This window comes from Lupinus angustifolius, chromosome LG02 (assembly GCF_001865875.1).
Source record: "Lupinus angustifolius cultivar Tanjil chromosome LG02, LupAngTanjil_v1.0, whole genome shotgun sequence".
Taxonomy (NCBI): Eukaryota; Viridiplantae; Streptophyta; class Magnoliopsida; order Fabales; family Fabaceae; genus Lupinus; species Lupinus angustifolius.
Genome location: NC_032010.1, coordinates 11,520,184 through 11,542,366, shown reverse-complemented (window position 1 = coordinate 11,542,366; position 22,183 = coordinate 11,520,184). Strand labels below are relative to the sequence as shown.

Below are 22,183 nucleotides of genomic sequence, written 5' to 3'. Positions count from 1 at the left end.
AACCGGAAAACCGATGAACCGGGCCCCTAACCGGTATGGTAAAGGTATTGAACGGGCCAAATATCAAAACCGGTCAAAAATCGATCAAAACTGGTCAAAGCCAGTGAACCGGCCAGTATTTTACTAAACCGGCCAGTATTTTACTAAACCGGCCGGTTTATACACATATTTTTTTTATAAAAAAAACTTAAAAATCCATTACAAGGTAACCCATCTTTCCAACCCTTCTTCAACCCTTTTCAAGACACATACTTCCAAGACATACTTAGATTACACATTTTGGTTCCCTAACATTCGTGTATAATCTCAGTGATATTTGTGTAATCTTGGAGTACTGTCTGAGATAGGATTTGGTAGAAAAGTATAATATTCATATGAAACAACTTTGACTCCTTGGTGTTAAATGTTAAAACTCCAAATTTATTTGTTTTGTAGAGTGAGTTGTGAACTTATGCCATTTATTTATATTTTGCAGTTGTTAAGTGATACTTTTGGATTGATATATGTTTTTTAATTTAGACTTTGAATTTGTCGGAGACTTAAAATTGTTTATTTATGTGAATTTTGAGTAGATTATAAATATGGATTATAAATTTGAGTATATACCTATTTGGAATTTTTTGTTGTAGGTTTTTATATATATAAATATAAGTAGGTATGTTCGGTTTAACCGGCATGCGGTTTAATTACTGAACCACTAGTTGAACCACTGTACCACTATACCAGTACCCTGACCGGTTTGATAACCGGTACGATTTTAACAACACTGCTCCAAGGTGTCATTTTTAAGTAATTTGAATGACTAGTAAATTTTAGAGTAAATATTTACTTTCTTTTTGTAAACTAGTTGTATCCCTAAAATAAAAAGTAAAAGTCCAAACTAGTATTAAAAGATTGCAAATGTAAGTTAAATTAGTTTTTGATAGAGACTAAGCATCACAAAAATTAGTCACAAAAATGCTAAAAATAACTAATTTGTCATACATTCAATATCTTTGAGGACTATTTCGGATTTTCCAAAATTTCAAGGATCAAAATGATACAAGCTAAAATTTTGAAGGACCAAAGTATATCTTTACTTGAATATTTTTATACCTTAACATATGTCCTTAGAATATGTAAATGTGCGTACATCTACCCTCCCCAAACCCCATTAGGTCATTGAGCTGCCCCTTTTTTTAACATGTGTCCTTAGAGGACATGTGCTATTAGTTTGCACATAACAAATCTCTTTAAAAATTGCAAATAGCAATTGTATCATAATTCAGTTGAAACACAGAACATTTATCTGCAAATTGGTTTTTGAGATAATTTCATTGGCAGTACAAAGCTTTGGTATTACTTGATTATCAACATTATCAAAGGATATAAAATAGTCCTCTGCATTGATAATCTCTAACCTTATGATGTTATTATCTGACTTAGTTTGCAAAATACTTCTCATAGAGAGCTTGAGAGATTGCAAGAGCATCTCCTTTGGCTTTCACAGGGTAGAGCTCATTACCTTCCTGCCATTTATTTGAATGTGAAATCCATTGTTTTCTCCACTCAACCAAGTTGAACTTCTTATTCTGCTTCAAGCTTTCTGACAAGTGACTAAAATATGTTGCAGCTCTTGGGAGATAGTAGTTTTCAACAATCCCACTCCAAAATTTGTTAGCTTATAAGGGACCATAGGGAAACAAAAAAAGAGGGTCAACCTTAAAATTAAGAGTGAGATAGGCATAACAAAGTTTAATGATGTATTTTACCATAGTCATGGAGCTTGCTCTGAGTGGTTCCATTTGTATCATACCACATGGTCACTTGTGTCCTAGCATTCCATTCATACTAGAGACAAAAGGTAAATAATGCCATTAAACAACCTTATTTAATTACTTTATTGTACTCTAATATGTAAACAAGATAAGAAGTATTCATAACAGTTGAAGTTGTATGACTTGTATTTACATAGTCAAAGAATATACACGCTCTGTCACGCTTATAACTAATTCAAACATATTAATAAAAATAGGTAAAAGTAGTTCTAACTCTCCAACTTAAAAAAAACATTAACATTCCAAAATTACCCGGTTCATGTTCCAAAAAATATTGCCCTGTTCATTATTAGGGGAAATGAAAAGTTTAATGGAACATGTAAGAATGATAGACACTGGTATCTATAGAGATAGAAAAGTAGAAGGAATTTAAAGGGAAATGCCCCTAACTCATAATCAAATTGATTCTGCTAGGGTTCTAGGAAATTTTATAGAATTTGAGAGAAGAATTACAAGATTTCAAGAAGAATGAAGGATCCCTCGATCCTACTCCACTGATTCCACAATCAGTTGGTTAACAACTCAAAACTGATTTTCCCTCATAAAACAATTCTATTTATAGCAATGCCTTTCTAATTAACTTAATTACCTAAGGGTAGAAAAGGAAAGTTTGTTATTCTAACCAAACTTTCCTCTTTCCCCTTTTATATACATTGGTAACCCTTAGTCTGGTATGAGCCTTATCAATACCCCCTAAAAGTTTTAACTTGTCCTCAAGTTGAAAGTTGAGAAATCTATCTTATAGAGTTGTTGCTGATTCCCAAGTAGACTCATATAGGTTGTTGATGTGGCTTTAATGCCTTCTTCAACAGAGACACATGAAAAACTGGATGGATCTTGGAATGTTTAGGCAATTCCAGATGATAAGCTACAGGCCCCACCATTTTAACCACCTGATAAGGCCCATAATATATAGGAGCCAACTTAGCATAAGGCCTAGAACCTAGGGATCTCATCTTGTAAGGTTATAGTTTAAGATAAATCCAATCACCAACCTCAAACTCTATTGACCTCCTATGCTTATCAGCATACTGTTTCATCACATTTTGGGCTTTAGCCAAATTACCTTTGAGTTCTTCTAGAATGTCATCCCTTAGAGTATATAACCTGTTTACTTCTTCTACTCTTGAAGGAATAGTCCCAGCCTTTATCAATAGAGGGATCTCTCTGTCATACAATACCTTGAAGAGAGTCATGCCTGCTGAACCATTGTAATTGGAGTTGAACCAAAATTCTGCCCAATGCAACCATCCTAGCCATTGTTTAGGTTTAGGCCCTGCAAAACATCTGAGATAAGTCTCCAAACATCTATTTGCCACCTCAGTTTGGCCATCTGTTTGGGGATGGTATGAGGTACTCAGTTTCAGCTGAGTCTCAGCCATCCTAAACAGTTCCTTCCAAAATTGGCTCAAGAAAATAGGGTCTCTGTCTGATACAATGATAGTAGGGAATCCATGCAACTTAACCACTTCCTTTATGAACAAAGCAGCCACATCTTTTGCTGAGAAAGGGTGCCCCAAAGCAAAGAAGTGTGCATACTTTGTAAGCTTGTCCACTACCATATAAATAGTGTCCTTCCCCTTCACCCTAGGTAGCCCCCCTATGAAATCCATAGAGATGTCCATCCAAACCTGTTGAGGGATAGGTAGAGGTTGTAGCAGCCCTACAGGAGTTAAAGTAGAGTATTTATTCCTTTGGCAAGTGTCACAATTCTCCACAAAGGCCTTAATATCAACCTTCATTCTCTCCCAGAATAAGAAACTAGAAACCTTCTTGTAAGTCCTGAAGTACCCTGAATGCCCACCTATAGGAGTCTCATGACATTCTGAGAGAATGAGAGGAACTCTTAGATAGCACCAATCTATCCTTATGAACAGAACTCCCTTCCTTAGTTCAAAACCAGGATGAGCCTTAGGACAAATAATTAATGTTCGCGTCACCCTTTTCCACTTAAGATCCAACTGTAGCTCTTGGATCCAATTATCCACCTCCTCATTGTTCAATATAGAAATAGTTGAATACATCATTCTCCTAGGCAAAGCATCTGCTGCAGAATTCTCCTTGTCTGGTTTGTATTGGATCTCAAAATCCAAGCCTACCAACTTGACTGCCCACGTGAATTGTTCATCTGAAAACAACCTCTGGTCAGTTAGGAATTTTAAGCTTTTTTGATATGTTTTGTTGATGAAGTGTCTTACCATAAGATAGTGGCTCAACTTCTGAATGGCTTGAACAAGGGCCATTAACTCTCTTTCATAGACTGACTTTTGTTGGGCCTTCAAAGACAATCCCTTACTCCAAAAGGCTATGGGCCTACCCTCCTGCATCAAATAGCCCTCAATCCTTTACTAGAGGCATCAGTTTCTACCACAAATTGTTTGCTGGAATTAGGAGCAGCCAACATAGGCAATTCTATCATGACAACCTTCAATCTCTCAAAAGCAATTGTAGCATCTTGAGTCCATGTGAATGAGTCTTTTTTGAGGAGATCAGTCAAGGGTTTGGCTAACCTCCCATAACTCTGTACAAACCTCCTATAATACCCTGTTAACCCAAGGAATCCTCCCAGGCTCTTAATATTGATTGGTTGAGGCCAAGTCTTCATAGCTTGTACCTTAGATATGTCAGCACCCACCCCATCTTTTGAAATAACATGTCCCAAATATTCAATACTAACTTGGCCAAAACTACACTTCTTCCTATTAGCTTGTAGAGAGTTCTGTTCCAACTGGGTTAAGACATCCCCTAAGTGTTTGATGTGTGAATCTAAATCAGAACTGTACACCAATATATCATCAAAGAAGACCAGAGTGAATTTCCTCAAAAAAGGCTTCAAAATCTCATTCATAAGAGATTGGAAGGTGGATGGGGCATTAGTCAGCCCAAAGGGCATGACTAAGAACTCATAGTGGCCCTCATGAGTTCTGAAAGCAGTTTTTCCCACATCCTCTGGCCTCATTCTTATCTAATGGTAGCCTGACTTCAAGTCTAGCTTGGAAAACACCCTTGCACCCCCTAGCTCATCCAGTAACTCCTCAATCAAGGGAATAGGAAACTTATTAGGAATAGTGATTCTGTTGAGTGCTCTGTAATCCACACAACTTCCACCCCCATCCTTCTTTCTTACTAATATGATAGGACTAGAGTAGGGGCTTATACTGGGTCTAATCACCCCATCTTCCAGCATTTCAGCTATCAACCTTTCTATCACAGATTTTGATAGTATGGACATCTATAAGGCTTGAGATTGGGTATTTCAGTCTCATCCTTTAGGTGTATGGCATGATCATGGCTCCTAGATGGAGGTAACCCTTTGATGTCTTGGAACACCTTTGTATGCTGCTGCAAAACGTCTTCTATCCTTGGAGGAACCACCCTTTCTGGACTTACTGCGTCAGGTGATTCACACTGGAGCAACAGTCCTTCTCCCTCATTCAGCAACATTTGCATGAAAGCTCCTAGGGATAATTTTGTTCTAGTCAAAGCAGGATCCCCCTTGAGGGTAACCACTGCATCCTCTTTCCTCATGGTCAGTGTCATCCTACCAAAATCAGCCTGTATTTCACCAAGGCTTGCTAGTCATTCCAATCCCAAAACCAAATCTACTCCTCTTAAAGCAAATAAGTAAAAAAATTGGGTTACCTCTAAGTGTTGCATCCTCAGACTGAGTTGTGGACACCTCCCTCTACAAGTAATATGGTGTCCATCCCCTACCTCCACCGCATAGGCTTTGGTATCCTCCATAGGTAACTATAACTTCTCTACCAGATCCCTTGATATGAAGTTATGTGATACTCCACAATCAATTAGTTTCATCACAGGGTGCCCTCCCAATATACCTCCAATTTTCCAGGACTTGGTGGATGTAAACCCCTTCATAGAATACAAAGAGAGCTATAATGAGTTAAAGATTTCAACCTCAGGGTCCACTTCTCCTTCTCCTTCAGCTTCTTCCTCATCAGCCATAAGAAGCATCTACAACTGCTTATTTTTGTACCTATGATCTCTGGAAAAGGGTTCATCACACCTAAAGCAAAGCCCGTTCTCCCTCTTATCCTTCATCTCAGCACTAGTCAATCTTCTATAGTCTCCACCAGTCTTAGAACTACCCATTTCTTGATTGTTCTTGAGGGGTGCAGCCACACTCCATATAGAGGAACCTTCCTTCCTATAGCTATTAGGAGCAGAGGGCTCTAATGTGACCACCTTGCTATAGGAATTAGTTTTGGTTGAGCCAAAAGACCTTGAATACCCAGATTGATTCCTTCTGTTCACCACCATGTTCCTCTGCTCAATCAAAATGGCTTTCTGAATCAACTCTCATAGAGTCTTTAACTCATACAACCTTACTTCCATCTGTATCTCTTCCTCTAGCCCATTCAAGAATACCCCCTAACAAAGTCCTGATTGATTCCCCTTAAGGCCCCTGTAAAATTTTCAAACTTCTCTACATACGCTTCTACTCCCCCTTCTTGCTCTAGAGATAGGAGTAATTCAAAGGGGTTTTGAGCCATGGTTGGCTGGAACCTTCTTACTACAACCAATTTGAAACTCTCCCAAGTAGGGTAGGGATTACAACCTTCCCACTATTGATACCAACTAAGGGCTTTCCCCTCCAAAGCCACCATAGTATCTCTCATTTTTTCAGTTTCAGAAATAGAACGTAGAGAGAAATACCTTTTCAGCTTCTGCACCAAACCATAAGCATCCTCTCCCATGAAGATAGGTATCTCCAATTTCTTCCGCCTATCATGGCTAGGACCTTGATTGTGGCTATCCACCTCTTCTTCGTTTTCGCTGCCTTCCCCCAACGAATGCTCCTCTGGAGTAACTCCCAGTTTCGTTGCTATGGCAGTCATCAAATCTTCAAGTTTCTTGGTGCGTGCCTCATTTAGTTCCATCCTCTTGCATATCTCTTCTCTTTCTTGGCGCAATTCATCCTTTTCTTGCATTCCACTATCATTCTCCTTGGCCATACTTCGAGTAGAAACCATACGATGAAACCCTAACGCAGCGTTGGTGGTTGCGATCCACATGCACCATAATGGTGCTCTGATACCAGTGATAGACACTGGTATCTATAGAGATAGAAAATTAGAAGGAATTTAAAGGGAAATTCTCCTAACTCAAAATCAAATTGATTCTGCTAAGGTTCTAGGAAATTTTATTGAATTTGAGATAAGAATGAGAGAAGAATTACAAGATTTCAAGAAGAATGAAGGATCCCTCGATCCTACTCCACTGATTCCACAATCAGTTGGTTAACAACTCAAAATTGATTTTCCCCCTAAAATAATTCTATTTATAGTAATGCCTTTCTAACTGACTTAACTACCCAAGGGTAGAAAAGGAAAGTTTGTTATTCTAACCAAACTTTCCTCTTTCCCCTTTTATATACATTGGTAACCCTTGGTCTAGTATGAGCCTTATCAAAGGATTAATAAATAATATACATCAAAATTATGGAGAGTTATATTTGGTATATATTATTGAGTATAATATCTATGCTCTATCAGTGTAAAGATTTATACATAAGTTGGTACATCATTTACCAGTCATTTGTATTACTTTTTTTAAAGAGTCAACGATGATTAAACATATGAATGATAAATGATGCACTGACAGTGTATAAAAACCATACACTGTCAGAGAGTACATTTTTTTCTCTATATTAATAAATTCTACCTAGATTTTATAAAGTGAATTATAAATAGGTTGCAGCTCTTGTGAGTTCTGAAAAGTGACTAAAATACTAAAAGATGACATAAATAGTGACAGAGGGAGTACATCTTACATTTCGCAGAAGAATAAATAGGAATGAAAACCATTTTCTATTATCCAAAATTTTCAATGCCTGATGAACTTGTATTGTATATAGGGTTTTGTAATCCTTGGCCTTAAGTTTAAGGTACCAAAAAAGGAAATGTTATGGAGAGGAAATAAGTAGATAAACCTTTTACTTAAATACATAATTCCCATTGCAACATATCCACTTTTGGGTTCCTTAACCTCAACCCTAACACTTTGGAAGGGTAGATTTTGGGAAGAAAGAGTTTAGGTTGAGAGAGAATGAGAGGAAGAAATAGAATCAAGCACTGATGATAATAAAACCATTTTCTTTTCAATAGGTGCTGTTTAATGATCTAATATTTCTAATACAATTCTATCACTATTTCCAACACAATCAGCAGAGACAGTTCAACACATCCATAATTGATGTGAGACGAAGCTCGTGAATGGATATCAAACATCCTCGGCTTCCTAGTGAGGTCATGAAACTTCTTAACGGGCAATCCTGTTGATAGCTTAGCACACTAACTGATGATCTGAGAGAAAAAAATATAGTAATCAAACCACTATCTAACTATCTTATAATTCAGGTTTGTGGATTTCCTAGACTATTTGGGTTCGAACCTTGGACTAACTAACCCTTAGGGAAGTTAATATGCCTTGCTTGACGAGAAAGTTGGCCAAAGATTGCCTTTACCGTACATCTAAAAACAAAACAAAAATAGCTAATATTGGACATGCTAGATAAGGAAAATTGTAATGATTCTTTTTAATAATGGGAAATGGCTTCATGAAACCAGTTCTTACCTGCTTTATCTCACTTGCAGTCACTGCCAGTTTCTTAGCACTTTCAAGCCATGTTCCAACTAGGAGGTTATCATCAGAAGCTAGCAGTACATCAATATCCTTGATCAGTTGAAGTAAATTATTGCTGTGAGAGCGCAAAGCATCGATATCCTTCTTCTGAAAAGAAGTAACTGCATTGATGTATACTTGGTTTGCCAACTTCGACAGTACTTGCCGCGTTAAGTCAACCAGGTCATACCTGTCAAAAAGACAACAGAGCTTTTGATCAACAGATTCTCAATTATTTTATTAATCCATTCAGTTTACCAATCCATTTTCTATTATTGTTTCACACATTAATGTTATATGATTGGTATTTCTTACCTTTTTTTATCCAACTCTCGGTATTTCAACCCATCCATCCCTCAGAAGTGATTAACCTTAAATTACATGGACTTTAATGTTTGTATATATCAACTGAAAAGTGCATGTTTGATTCCTTAGAGTAGCACATACATCATTTTGTTGTACCTCAAGACAAGAACATGTGAGTGTATGTTCTTTTATTCTATACTCAGAAATTCTTATTTCTTGGAAATTGACAAGCCATTTTTGTAGCATAACATATATACACAACCATATCGCTTTTTCAGGATGCTTAAAATTTGATGTCTGAAGTAGCATTTCATCAAACAATAGATGGTAAATTGTTGTCCTGACTACTACTCATAATGATGAGCCAGGGGCTAGTCACAATTGACTTCATTTAAAAGAATGAATCTTGTATCAATTGTTTAAACGGGAAATAAAAAAACCAGGAATGTTACTACGAAATACGGCTGGCAATAAACCGAACCAACTCGATATTTGTTCGAAACTCAACTTGTTATTTAGCTCGATAAACTTGGTTCATGAACCAAACGAGTCGAACTTGAGCTAAAAATTAAGCTCATTAAATAAACAAGTTGAACTTGATCCAAATACAGTTCGACTCGTTAGATTCATGAATATATATATATGTAAATATATATTTTATATATTTATGCGTGTATGTATATGCATCTTTAATTTTATATATATTGAATAAATAATCATCACCCGAGCTGACGAACTGAACCAATCGAGCTAATGAGTTTAACTAGTTCATGAACTCTTGACAAACCCAACCACCAATTTGAATGGAACAGTTCGTCAACTTCAATCGAGCCGAATTCGAGCTGGAACATAGCTCGAGTCGAGTTTCGAGCGGAGAAAATCCTTATTAGCTGAAATTTGATTTCACTCGGTTCGGCTCATTTCCATCCCTACTATGAAGAGAACATGTCTACCTCAATCAAGTATGGAGATGGGTGCCTACAGGCTATAAGGAACTGCAGAAGAACAGGGAATTTAACTGGAAACTAGGTAATTTATTACAATGAACAATTTATTATGGATAATATGCTTCATGGTAATTGAAACATGATTAATGCATAAAAACATTTAACATATATTAAGTACAATAAATTACCTATATGTGAGGCTTCCAGCAAAATTCTTCCCACCAGCAAGGAATAGTTGTAATGCTTTGATTACATCATCAGGGGAATACCACAAATGAACCTTTGGCATCTCAGACGGTGTTTCCTGGAATAGGTATCGTCTACTTCCAGGTGGCAAGAATTCAATCTTCTTTTGGTGATCTGGTATGCCAGACTTAAAATTTGTAGTTGGGTCCCAGTCGGGAAACACTACAATATAATCATGGTTATGGTCCTGTGGTAAAGTGAAGAGTTGTTTCAATCAGTATTCACTATTCAGGCCAAGATGCAGATCTCAGAAATAGGAAATGCAACATGTATAACAAAATCAAAGAAAATAGAAATTTAATCCGAAGCATAATTACAGAATATATAACTCCCGGTAGACGATATTTTTTTTTAAATATGAGACAGTGTCCAACATATATAATGCCCAATGACCTGTTTCTATTTTATTGACATGTCCTCATAAGCGAAAATTTGTTTCAATAATCTCCAATACAATTTTTGAAGAAAAGAAGCTTAGTCTCTGCCTAAAAATAATCTACCCTGTCTCTCTAATAACCCAGAGAAGAGAAACAAAAGTGTCATTGCTAAGATGTGTAAAACATTTCATTAAGTATAAAGTGCAGGTAATAAACAAGATGAATCTAAAGGGTACACAATCAAATCTATAAACTAGAATGACAGACAATAAAATACATACTGCAATCCCATCAGTACAATTGTAAATGGTATGATAAAGAATCTCCCAAGCTGCCTCAACTTGATGATCTGCTTTGCCATATCGTCTACGAGAATAACTCTTTAGCCATTCCTGCAAGAGAAATAAAGTTCAGTCCACCAACAAGGTTTCAATGATACACACACAATTGGATTACAACAATCATGATGCCCGATTATGTCTTCAAGTGTTCATAACAAACTTAGTTGCTACAATGTAGCCTGATTCCCACCCATATACATACATATTGTAAGACAAAAATGGGAAAATAAGATCAGAGATGGAAAAATATAGTACTTGACATTGCATTGACCTTATGCATAGGATCAAATCATCTAAGCAAGTGCCAATGTGCGATCATATCATTATTCCTTGCTACCCAAGTAGGCAAGTACCATGTTATCGTGTAGTTTTCCTAAACTTATTTTTTTATTTCAAATACAAATATGCATTCTACACATTTTTTAGTGAAGCACATATATTATCATTTCCCCAGGTACCAGGATACGTTTAATTATAAACATAGTTTTGAGAACATAAGGACCATTGTCTGGGTTTGGGTGCTACGAAAATAGAAATATTGTGGAGATTTAGACTTCTGATTAAGTAGTAACCCTTGATTGGGGATGACTAAGATACTTCGAATATTTTCTGGAAAAAAGAGAGTGAGAAAACAACAATATTATCTCAACAAAGTTATGTCTTTCTCTCCCACTATGTTGGATTGCTAAGAAGTTTGATTTTGCATATTAAATTGATATGTGCCATGCTTTTTATTATCCATATTTCAACACTTCCCTTTATAAAAGCTTAAGTTTTTGCAAAAGCCCAATATTATTCTCCAAACTGGAAGTACATATTCTTTGCTACATCTCCTAGGGACATTCATGAGATCCAATCATAACTAAAAACCAAGAAGAATTTCTTATTAATAAGTTTATGTTATAAATGCACGGTTGAGATATAATGTCCCATATATGATGTCATCAGAATATATCAGCAAATGTCATGTGAAAGAAATCAGCTACTGCAATACCGGAGGAGAAACTTGCTTTGAATGTTTGGGCTGTGATACATTTTGTCTTACAATCTACCTGAAACTTCATTCAGGCGAGTCTTACATCTAAGTAGGTTAAATTAGTGAAACATGATGAACTGAAAACAAGGTTTCAACTGCATTTTAATAAAGGACTAGTACCTTGAAGCTAGTACCCTATGCTGACACACATCATTTTTCTTTTAATACTAGTAGTATATCTATAACATGTATAACACAACCAATGATAAGAATGTGAAACAAACTAGTAAATACTAATTTTGACACTTGTAGTATAAGTAAATATCTAAAATAATAATTACCAGGACTTGAACTTTGTCATCACGAAATGCCATTTCAGGCATTAGCTCATAAACAACAGGATTGTGCTCTATTCCTTCCATGCACATACCAACACCTACCTACGTAAAATGTTAGCAAAAATAAGTTCAAATTTAGAATGCAGGAGCTATAAACAAGTATACATTAAAAAAGGACACCCTGGTGCATGAAGCTCCCACCTAATGAGATATAGGGAGGGTAGATGCGCATAGCCTTACTGCAAGTAAAAAGGTTCTTTTCAGGATTTGCACCCATGACCTCCAGGTCACAAACCATATACATTATTACTAAATATTTTTGTGCTTTAAATCTGAAGATATTTTATGCCAATGAAATGAAAAAAAGATAAAACATTAACTAACGATACATGCATGGAAGCATAATGAAGATAGGTTTTATAAGCATTGCTTTTGTCATTTAGGCTTCTAACAATATATAAACTATATTATTTCTTATATCATAATTAGCAGTATATTCATGTGTGATACTAGAAATGGAGGCAGTACCATTGTTGAGTTTGCACTAACACGAGCATCAACAGGCCCTGAAGAAATTGCATCCAAAACACCATACATTTCAATATTACCACCAAAATTATGTAGCATGCACCTGAACCAGAGTAAGATTGAGAAAGCATAATTGTCATTCAGAACATCATAGTATCATATATCTGTAGGAACTAATAGGCCGAGGTACCAATAGCTAGTTACCAGATATATGGAGTACCATAAAACTGAAAGGATGTTTTCCATATTGGTTTAACATCAGCAAATAGATCAAGGACAATCATCTTCCCAAATGGAACAGAATGTAAAAGTGCCTGCAAATATTATCAGAGTGAAAAATCGAAGTAAGAAGAGACATTTGCATTAAACAGCATTAGTATGTAGACTGTTTCAGGAAAATAGATGCTATACAAAGATTCATTGCATAAAGAATGTTGTTTGAGGAATAAGTTTGGATCCTACTCCCCTGAATAAACCAAGAGTACTCCTATACAGTGGAACGCTCCTTAGGCTCAAGTTTCAAATACTATTTGAATTTGGGAAATCAATATTCATTGATAATCCAATTTGTATAAATATTTACACAGAAGACCTGTTTATAGACCCACTAAAGACAAACATAATAAAAATTTAATCTTATTTCAAGCTGGAATAAGATAATCCACAACAGCATAAAAATTCTGTAACAAAATAATCTCAAATTAAAAACTCTGAACTATAAAAAGAAATCCCACAATCTAATAATAAATAAGTAGCCCAAACTACATAAGATGGATATCTATGCACCAATTTGAAGGGATGTGTCGAAGTTTATTAAGAATTTTAGAAAGATATGTCACAGTAAAATCCAAATCCGCTGATTCAGATGTTGAGGTAGTTTTTTTCATGGTTTTTATTCCATGTTTTGCTTTTTATTTTCTCATAATGTAGCAAATTGGTTATATTTAACCAGTTCTAACTATATTTTATACGTATGACTTAATAATCAATAAGACAATATAAGCCTTTTTCTCTCTAAAACCTACAGGTTCCATAATCTAACTAGTGGCTGAAAATTAAAAAAAATCATAAATACTAAGAATACAGAAAATATCTTGTTCGTTTAAGGACTCCATACTTTCATTTGAGGTGGCTTCCAAAATGACGAGTCGGAGTAGAATAGCCAGCCCTGCAAATTCACTGATACTTTTCAGCAACAAATCACTGCTCATCACAAATGGCACCAAAATATTGTCCAAAAGTACTGGAAATAATGGTAACTCCTCAACAATGCAAAGAATCAAGATAAAAAAACATTCACAGCAGAAGAAACACAGATACAATCATTTGTCTGGAAAATAAAATTCTACATTGAGAAAGTAAGAAAAAAAATTGAGGGTTGAAGAAAAAAAATTATAAATCACTGAAATTATCCATAGGTCTAAGAATTCTTGTCTAGAAAAGGCATGCATTCTCATAAAACTTTGGTTAACTAAATTATATTTATGTACCCTCTTAAAATTTTGCCTGTATTTCCCTCTTTCGAATAAAAAACAATGCAATTGACTTCAATCATAAAAAGGTAATAAGGTATCGTGAACAAATTTGATTAAGAATATAACACATCAAAAAGATATATAATAAGGTATCGTGAACAAATTTGATTAAGAAGGAGATTGCTAAAGACAAGTGAAGCATCAACTGAGATGTTAATAAAAAGATAATATGATTTTAACGAATACATGTTATTAAAGGAATAACAAAGGAATGGGAAAGATCCAAGAGTCTTTTGAAGCATACTTGCATTAACCACACAGCATTGCTATCACCTTTGGACATTGCTTTATATACAGCGGCTCCAAGAGTTGAGATGTATGTCGTATCATTGGTAGGTGGAGTGTTTTCATTAAATGTGTCACTGCAATCAAATATAAAATATGTATGTCAGAAACTGTCAGCGACCAAAATTAGATAAAGGAAAATTATGTATTTTATGGAAAATGAACAACAGAAGGAAAACCCATGTATCCCCATAGCCTAGCTCCTTCAGAGAGTGAAAAACATCTCTGCCCAGCACATAGCCGAAAAATCTGCAAAATGCAAAACTAGCTCCCACGAGCCTCTTCACCCCACTATAAGGAGGCTTACACATGACAAGCCCCTCCTCTAATTAACTCAGGCAACAGCTTATCCTTGTGCATTTCCCTTCTTAACCCTTCTAGTTATAGAAAATATACATTGGCCATGAGTTAGTTGTGCTAGGCGCATAATTGAATTTTGTCATTGGGCTTTCAAACTCCTTGGTCCTAACATTCACCCTACAGGTCCTGACAGCAACCCAAAGCAATCAAGCATGAAAGCTCACTCCATTCCAGGAATAATAATGTAATTATGTGGTTCAGGCCAGTATAGTTTTATTAACAAATGAGCAGCATGCCAACTCATTTATGACTCTGTATGCCCTTAAAGAAAATCCTAACTAGAAAAGGATGGATTGATAGATTAATATGGTAAATCACCAACTTGCAACCAAATCGACAAAGAAAAGAAGGATGTAAAGTATGGAGGATAAGTCAATCTACCAGTTGTAAATGTCTGTAACATCCCCGTATTCTGTACAAAAAAATAAAAAATAAGTTACAGAAAATATGTAAAACTGACATAATGCGAGCAGGAAAAGGAGGGAGGAAATACACAAGAGAAGTAGAAAATAAGATTGAGGAAGATTACATAAGAGAGATTAGGCAGACCTTTTATTTGTTTCTTGATGAAAGCTTCCCCGATTTCAACAAATAGAGGGTCAGAGGGATCTAGCAGGTATGTACAACACCAACGAGGATCACCGTCAACAGTGTTCCTTGAAGGAATAACAATGAAACACTTCAGATGATAAATACATAGAGAATTGAAGTTTTAAACTCCCAAAGAAGTTCTAAACTGGAATGTTTGCAATAAATCCAAAGCATACAAATTACTAATTATTAACAACACAAATTTCAAGCTCGGCTAAATAGCCAAAGTTATGATAGCAAGGCAGACCGTGTTAGCAGCTGCTGCCTGTTCCAGTTTATTGCCCCACCTGAATATAGGGCCTCTGCCTAGCGAGGAAGTGGGTTCCACATGTCAATGAGAATCTAGAAGGAATTTGGTGCTGGAAGGAGTGGATAAAGCATGTGAATGCCGCAAGTTAAATTATGTTTGAAGTAGAAAAAATGATTGAGGAAGATTACATAAGACACTCAGAAACTGAGCGGTAACCATCTTCCATTAACATAAGGATGAGGTTGAAGCAATCAGCTAGGGGATTAATTGTTCAGCTAACTGATGCAATGTATTTGGTCTCTAAAGGAACTTAACTGATTTGGCAGTCACCATCACTCTTATAGTTGGTGATAATTCCACAATGATAGAAATCGGGAAACGTGACAAACAGTTTTCTGGGGGATAATAGATAGCTTTAGGCTCTATAAAAAGCTATTGTGAACTCAATTATAAAAAACAATGAATTAAACATAAGCTTTTACATTTCATTATCCTTTATCTTTCAGCCTTATCACTTTATTTATACCTTTCTTTATCACTTTTTTTACCTCTTCCATGCCTTTAGTTTCGTTTTAAGTCGATTCCAGACTTAGTGTTTAGCTGATCTTCGAACAGATCTTCGAACTAGCTGCTTTTCTTTAGTAGCCAAGTGGCCCGTAGCTGAGAAATACTTAATTCTTTAGTGTATTGTCTGATTATTGGGAATCAACTATATTGCAAGTTAGCAAAAAATGATAAAACATTGCACACTTGTTTGGAACTTTTAAACTAGGTCATACAAAAGTCTTGCAATGATCACTGCACAAAAGCAACATAAAAAACAACTTTCTTGGGAAATGAGTAAGCTTATAAAAGAGAAGTGACATACCAGTCACCAAGTCTAGTTATTTTTGCTTTAGGGAATATTATTGCCAAAGCAGCTGGAACATTTCCAGCGAAGGATGGCAGCACTAGAATAAAAAAGAAACAAAAAACTCAATGTTATATGGCAGTATTAAATTTAGAAAATGTAGCGGAGAACTTTGAGACTCAAATTGTTTCCCCTTTGTAAATGTAGATTCTCTACCGAAAATCACAAAACAGATAGAGATAGGTATATGTGTTTGAATCAACAAAATGAATCTTATGTAAAGAAATCTATATGTACTATGAAAGTATACCTGGTGTCATGCCTAGCTCCAGCATTCGAGATATTATCTGTTTCTGTAAGACCAATTGTTGATCTAACCAATTTTGAGATAAAGGCCCACCCCAACTGTGAAAAGATAGATCTCATTAGAAACCGTATCACATGATTAGATAACAATTCCTTTTTATCCTAAACAATCAGAGAATGCAAAAGATTGAATGATATCCTGCACACACCATTAATAATATAAAAAGATAGATAGAGATCGAAAAGAGTTAGTACTAACTACTAGTCAACTACTAATACTACCATGTGGATCATGTAATGAAAGAAAAAAGATTTATTTATATTGAATTATACCTCCTAATAGAAAGACCACATTACTATAGGCACAGTGATTGTCTCATCTGTAAGGTCACCTATATACTGTAAATCGTCAAAAAAGTTTGGAAAACAATAATCAAAGTCTCACAATAACAATCAAGCCTTTATCCTACTAGGTGTGGTCGACTACATGGATCGAATGACGCCATAATGTTCTATCAACTTTGACATGATACTATTTTCAGCTAACACTCTACATTGGAATGAAACTGTAATTGGGAAAAATAATACTATTTTTAGCTAACATTCTGCAATCACGTATTTTCAAATGATAGGAAAACATTTTTTCTTGTTTATTCTTTCTCTCTAAGTATTATAATTTTTATGATATTTTTCATTGTATAAACTGTTCAAGATGGACTACCCTCCTTTCTATGAAATGAAATATGAATGAATAATCAACATGAATCACAAGATTGCACTATTCGCAAGACCATTTTCTCGGCTTTCTGTACAGATCACAAATCAACAGCAAGGTTTGAATACTGCCTTTACCTACCCATGTAAATTTCCCATGCGAGCCCAAGCAAGGAAAGCAGGTCCGCCAAAGAAATTATTCAAGTCTTCTGAACTAATGTTGAAGTCCTACAGTTTGAAGTTACTAGTCAAATTGCTATTGAAAGTGAAAAGAATGATTAAGTATATGCTTACTTTATGAGTATAAATGACACTGGTCAGAATGAAGCAATGCATCTAAAATTGGCACCTGATCAGGTAAGGATTCTAACAGCAACATGGTATGCAGAAGTTAGAAATAGAAAGATAAGACATGAGAAAAAGAAACAAAAACTAATGTATGTGACAAACCTTCATTTTAAAGAACACTATTAATGACAAGATAAGAAATAATGAATTTGTATCCTCTCGTCTATAATAAGTAGCTCGTTATCCGATTGGGGGGAGCGATGTAAAGCAGTTAATATAAAAATGTTTTCATATCTCTTTTTCTGTGAACCAATCTTTAACAAGGTAAATGTCATCAACTAAGGAATTCATTTATCTTAAACCAAACTTTACCTGATACAGAAACGTATAAAGCACTTTACCTTGAAAACCTTTTGCCAGATTGCTTCCTGCCCAGTAAATGCCAAGGGTAGGTTCACCCCCTGAAGTGCCATCCAATCTACCTCTTTTTCCCACCTTTCCCAGTCCCACCACACATAAGAATCTGTAAAGAACCAAGAAAAACGTTATTATATAACCTTACACAATGAAGCAACAAATTGTATCCCAGAGATGTATGGTGCCTAATAATATTTCCCTTATGACCCGGAATACTTTTGGTATAGTCTAAGGACAGTTAGCAATACCTTAAAGTTTAGCTTCCTAATTTTGCTTTTGTGAATTCTTTTTACAGGATTATGTGCTTTTGTTTTGGAGGGGAGGGGGTTCAGATCTTCTTACAGACATCATTATATGCTACCTATCTGATTCTGACCTTGAAAACATACTCAATTTTGATTTTTGCATGTTGATTATTCCCCTTCTAAATCAAGCCTAGGACTTGGTTAAAAACTTACCATTTACCAAAGTTAATTAACTTGCTTCAGAATGATTGAGTACCAAGAATATCCTCCTTTTCGAGATAAAGGTTTAAGCATTAAGGCTCATCGACTATTGAACTACATCACTTTGAATTTTCAATTTGCAGTGTACATAAAAATATGTGAGAAATGTGCCGTTTTATGGAAAGCTGATTTTAGAACTCACAGCTAGAAGTCACAACATTTTGGTAATAGTTCCAGGGAACCGGCCGTTTAATCAGAACCTCATCTTTCAAAAGGGGTAGGGACCCTGGCTTAGGGATTGAAGTTGTTTGAATGCCACCTGTCTTATCCCATGAGACATGAGCACCACACCAATACTTAAGATACCAATGGAGTCCAGATGCAATCTCAACAGCTGTTGTTCCTCTAATGCTGAGAAACATATACATCACAATGTCAGATAATACTGAAGGAGGAAGAAAAACCTTTATTTGATATGTTCTAAATAAAAAATATTCCATAAATGCATGATCTAATATAATTTTAGCTCCTTGAATAACACGTTACAGAAATAATTTGCTGTTTGAGGAATTACATGAAAGTGACATTAGCTTAAGCTGATCTCTATCGTTAGGAGAAGGATGTACTAGTGCTTGCTTTCTAATGCTTGAGTTCCATTCAGCAATTAAGGCTTGCATGCAAGTTCTTCCATTGCACAAGAAGTCTAAAGGTATCTTAATTTAGGAAGGTTGTTCGTAGAAATGGACAGGCACCGAAGCATATAATGGCACTATAACATGTATCATGGACCAGCAAGAGAAAAGAGTAAAATTCAACAAGGTTAAACAAAATCTCACTTATGCAGTAGTTTGATGATTTTTTATCAGAAACCCACTTTAAGGGAATATGTCTAGCTAGTTGAGAGACTTGGCCATTTCTTATTCAGATTAATGTCCAATAAGGATTAAAATCAGCATCAACCTTTACAAAACTTCTTCCTTTTCTTGGTACTAACTATTCTATCTTGATACTGATCAGCGATCATATCCAAATAAGGAGATAACTAATGAAAGTAAAAATGGACCACCACATTAAAAACCACATTATTTAGTTCTACGAAATATGCTAGAATTTGTTGCAGCGTGATTTAAGAACAAAATACAGCTGATGAATTTAAGATTTCCAAACAACATTGTAAAGATGTTTATTATCATTTCCTCAATGAAAATCAAGTTTAAATACATATGGTAAGTCTACATCGGTTGAATATATAAGTGCAGAACTACTTATAAACTATCATGACTTGGGCAACCCTCTCCTCATGAGCTAGATTTTAGGGTAGAGTTAAGTCTAGATATTCTAATATGATACAAGAGCCTATCTTGATGTTGGGCCACACGCAAATATTCAGTCCTTCAAATTTTGCATTCTAGATGCCTAGTCCTGGATGTGAGGAGTGTGTGTTAAGTGTAATTCCCATATTGGTTGAAAATACAGGTAAAGAATTATTTATAATGACTTGGACAACCCACCCCAAGAGCAAGCTTTTAGGATGAAATTTTGTCAAATTCTTCTAATAACATGAAAAGCAAGAGGAGCCAAAAGGAGTTGAAAATAAAAGTGACCCAAGCATCTCATAGTTTTAAAGAAAACTCGGAACTCATAAGGAATAAGAAGGAAATAATTGTCATATTATTCAGCATAAATTTCAGTGAACGTACATAATCTCAGGCCCATATTTCCCTGACTTGTTGTGATTGTTTATTAGAAAGCAACTGACTCCACCGCAGGCATCCTGAAATTTGTAGAAGTTATATTTTTACATCAGACCATAAAAAATAACAGAAGATGCAAACATTAAGTACTTTAGCCAGATAAAAGAATAGCACTGTATCAAATTGTGGACTACATGCCGCAACATTGCAGTTGCAGTGACATCCGCAACCACAGCACCCCGCAATTGTAGTGTGATATCAAATCACAATGATTTGGCCATATCAGGTCATATAACAAAATAGCTCATCTGAATTGTCAATCAGTTCATATAGAGTAAGCCAGCATAAAGAAGTTAGTCAGTCTCAAAAATGGTTTTAAATTGCAGTTCTAATCACGGTTTCGGAAACTCCCAAAACCTTGACGTTTCAAACAATTATGGGAAAATGTGGCCACGATATGGTTTCGGGTCGCAAACCCAGATTTAGAATCTTGGTCTTGAGCTTAGAAAACAAGATATAAGTTCAACCTCCACAATTAAAAAATAAAATTTATAAGAGAGAAAAGCTCCACCCAAATAAAAATAAGTATAAGATTCCACAAAAATTTTCTTCTTGCATCTACACCAGCAGAATCAGACGAAAAACTCCATCTTTCAAACCAGTGAAACAAAATATATCACTGTTTCCCTTTCATAGCATAATTATGAAACTAAAAACTAATTAAAACAAACCAATAAGCAACCATAAAATAAAGTCAAACATATAATTGAAACCATAAAACTGAGAAAGGAAAAGAGGAAACACCTTAGAAACTATGTTGAACTCAAAACTGGACAAATGGGTAGGAATCAATCTTTTCAGAACCCCTTTTGCTGCTGCTTCTTGCACTGATGGAGGAACCTTTTTGGAATCCAAGCGCTTGAGCAAAGGTTCTATGGCTTCAAACTTAGACAGTGCAGTGGGCACTATAATGGTTAGGATCAAAACCAGAAACTGAAACTTGAATTTGAACATTGTTCTTCACAAAAGAGGAACAAGTAACTGTGAATCAACGTGAGAACTGAGAAACAAAACATTTAGGATATCCATGTTTGTCTTTGTCTCTATCTGGTTCTAAATTCATAATCATGACTATGGGTTAATGATGTTATTATAATATTATAAGTAAATTATACGGACAACTTCAGTTTAGCAAAATGATACAAACTATCTCTCATATTTCTACACCTATATAACCCCTAATTTTTTTACTTTCATTATACTGAAGAACATGAGGGAATAAGTCAGAGTGGTCATGTTTTATTTAACTTATTTCTCCTGTTTTCTGACTCATTTGGACCTCCACAATATATCGATGTTTTATTTAACTTAATTGCATTTATCATATTTTTTGTTTAAAATATTACGCTTATTTATCATGCGGAAGTGATCATTGTAATGAAAGTATAAAAACTAGAAAAAATTTGTGTGGGTGTAAAATAGTGATGGTGATTTGTGTAATTTCACTAAAAGTCAGAGTGTCAATGTAATTAACTCTAATATTATTATTGTTCTTTTTGTTATGAAACAAAAATTAAGTGATATTTTATTTTTAATTAATTTATTAATTTCTTATCATACAGGCTATTAGATTAAAAGAAAAAATATGTATACACTGATAAAAAAAATTATATTATTATTGCATCATTAACCATTCATTTTTGTTAATCATTTTTGAGTAAAGTATTATAAATAGATTATGAATAATATATTGAATATGTATATTTTTTTTTAAATGTGTTTGATGTAATGAATATGCATAACTTTTTATAATTACAAATGTATAGATATTACACTATTAAATTAATCATTCATAAGTTATAATCGATCATAGTTATTAAACTTGACTTCGATTGGCTGATCCAACTGGTCTGACCGAGAATCAAG

The 22,183-nt window shown here is 35.0% G+C and overlaps 1 protein-coding gene across 3 annotated transcripts; it reads right to left on the bottom strand.

Annotated features, from left to right (window-relative positions):
* On the bottom strand, window positions 1,221-21,373 carry LOC109335827 (alpha-N-acetylglucosaminidase). 3 transcript variants are annotated; one of them, XM_019572038.1, is made up of 19 exons: window positions 21,062-21,373; window positions 20,264-20,337; window positions 18,766-18,974; window positions 18,102-18,223; window positions 17,555-17,640; window positions 16,703-16,797; window positions 16,411-16,492; window positions 15,251-15,357; window positions 15,083-15,113; window positions 14,301-14,418; window positions 13,639-13,689; window positions 12,726-12,835; window positions 12,522-12,624; window positions 11,997-12,095; window positions 10,620-10,730; window positions 9,904-10,148; window positions 8,415-8,652; window positions 1,752-1,830; window positions 1,221-1,660 (listed from the first exon to the last, which is right to left on the bottom strand). In XM_019572038.1, the coding sequence occupies exons 1-19, from the start codon at window positions 21,269-21,271 to the stop codon at window positions 1,422-1,424; spliced, it is 2,409 nt and encodes an 802-aa protein (XP_019427583.1). In that variant the 5' UTR covers window positions 21,272-21,373; the 3' UTR covers window positions 1,221-1,421. The 3 variants fall into 3 exon arrangements, with proteins under 3 accessions (XP_019427583.1, XP_019427600.1, XP_019427591.1); XM_019572055.1 differs by lacking the exon at window positions 18,766-18,974 and having other exon boundaries at window positions 21,062-21,173; XM_019572046.1 differs by lacking the exons at window positions 15,083-15,113; window positions 15,251-15,357.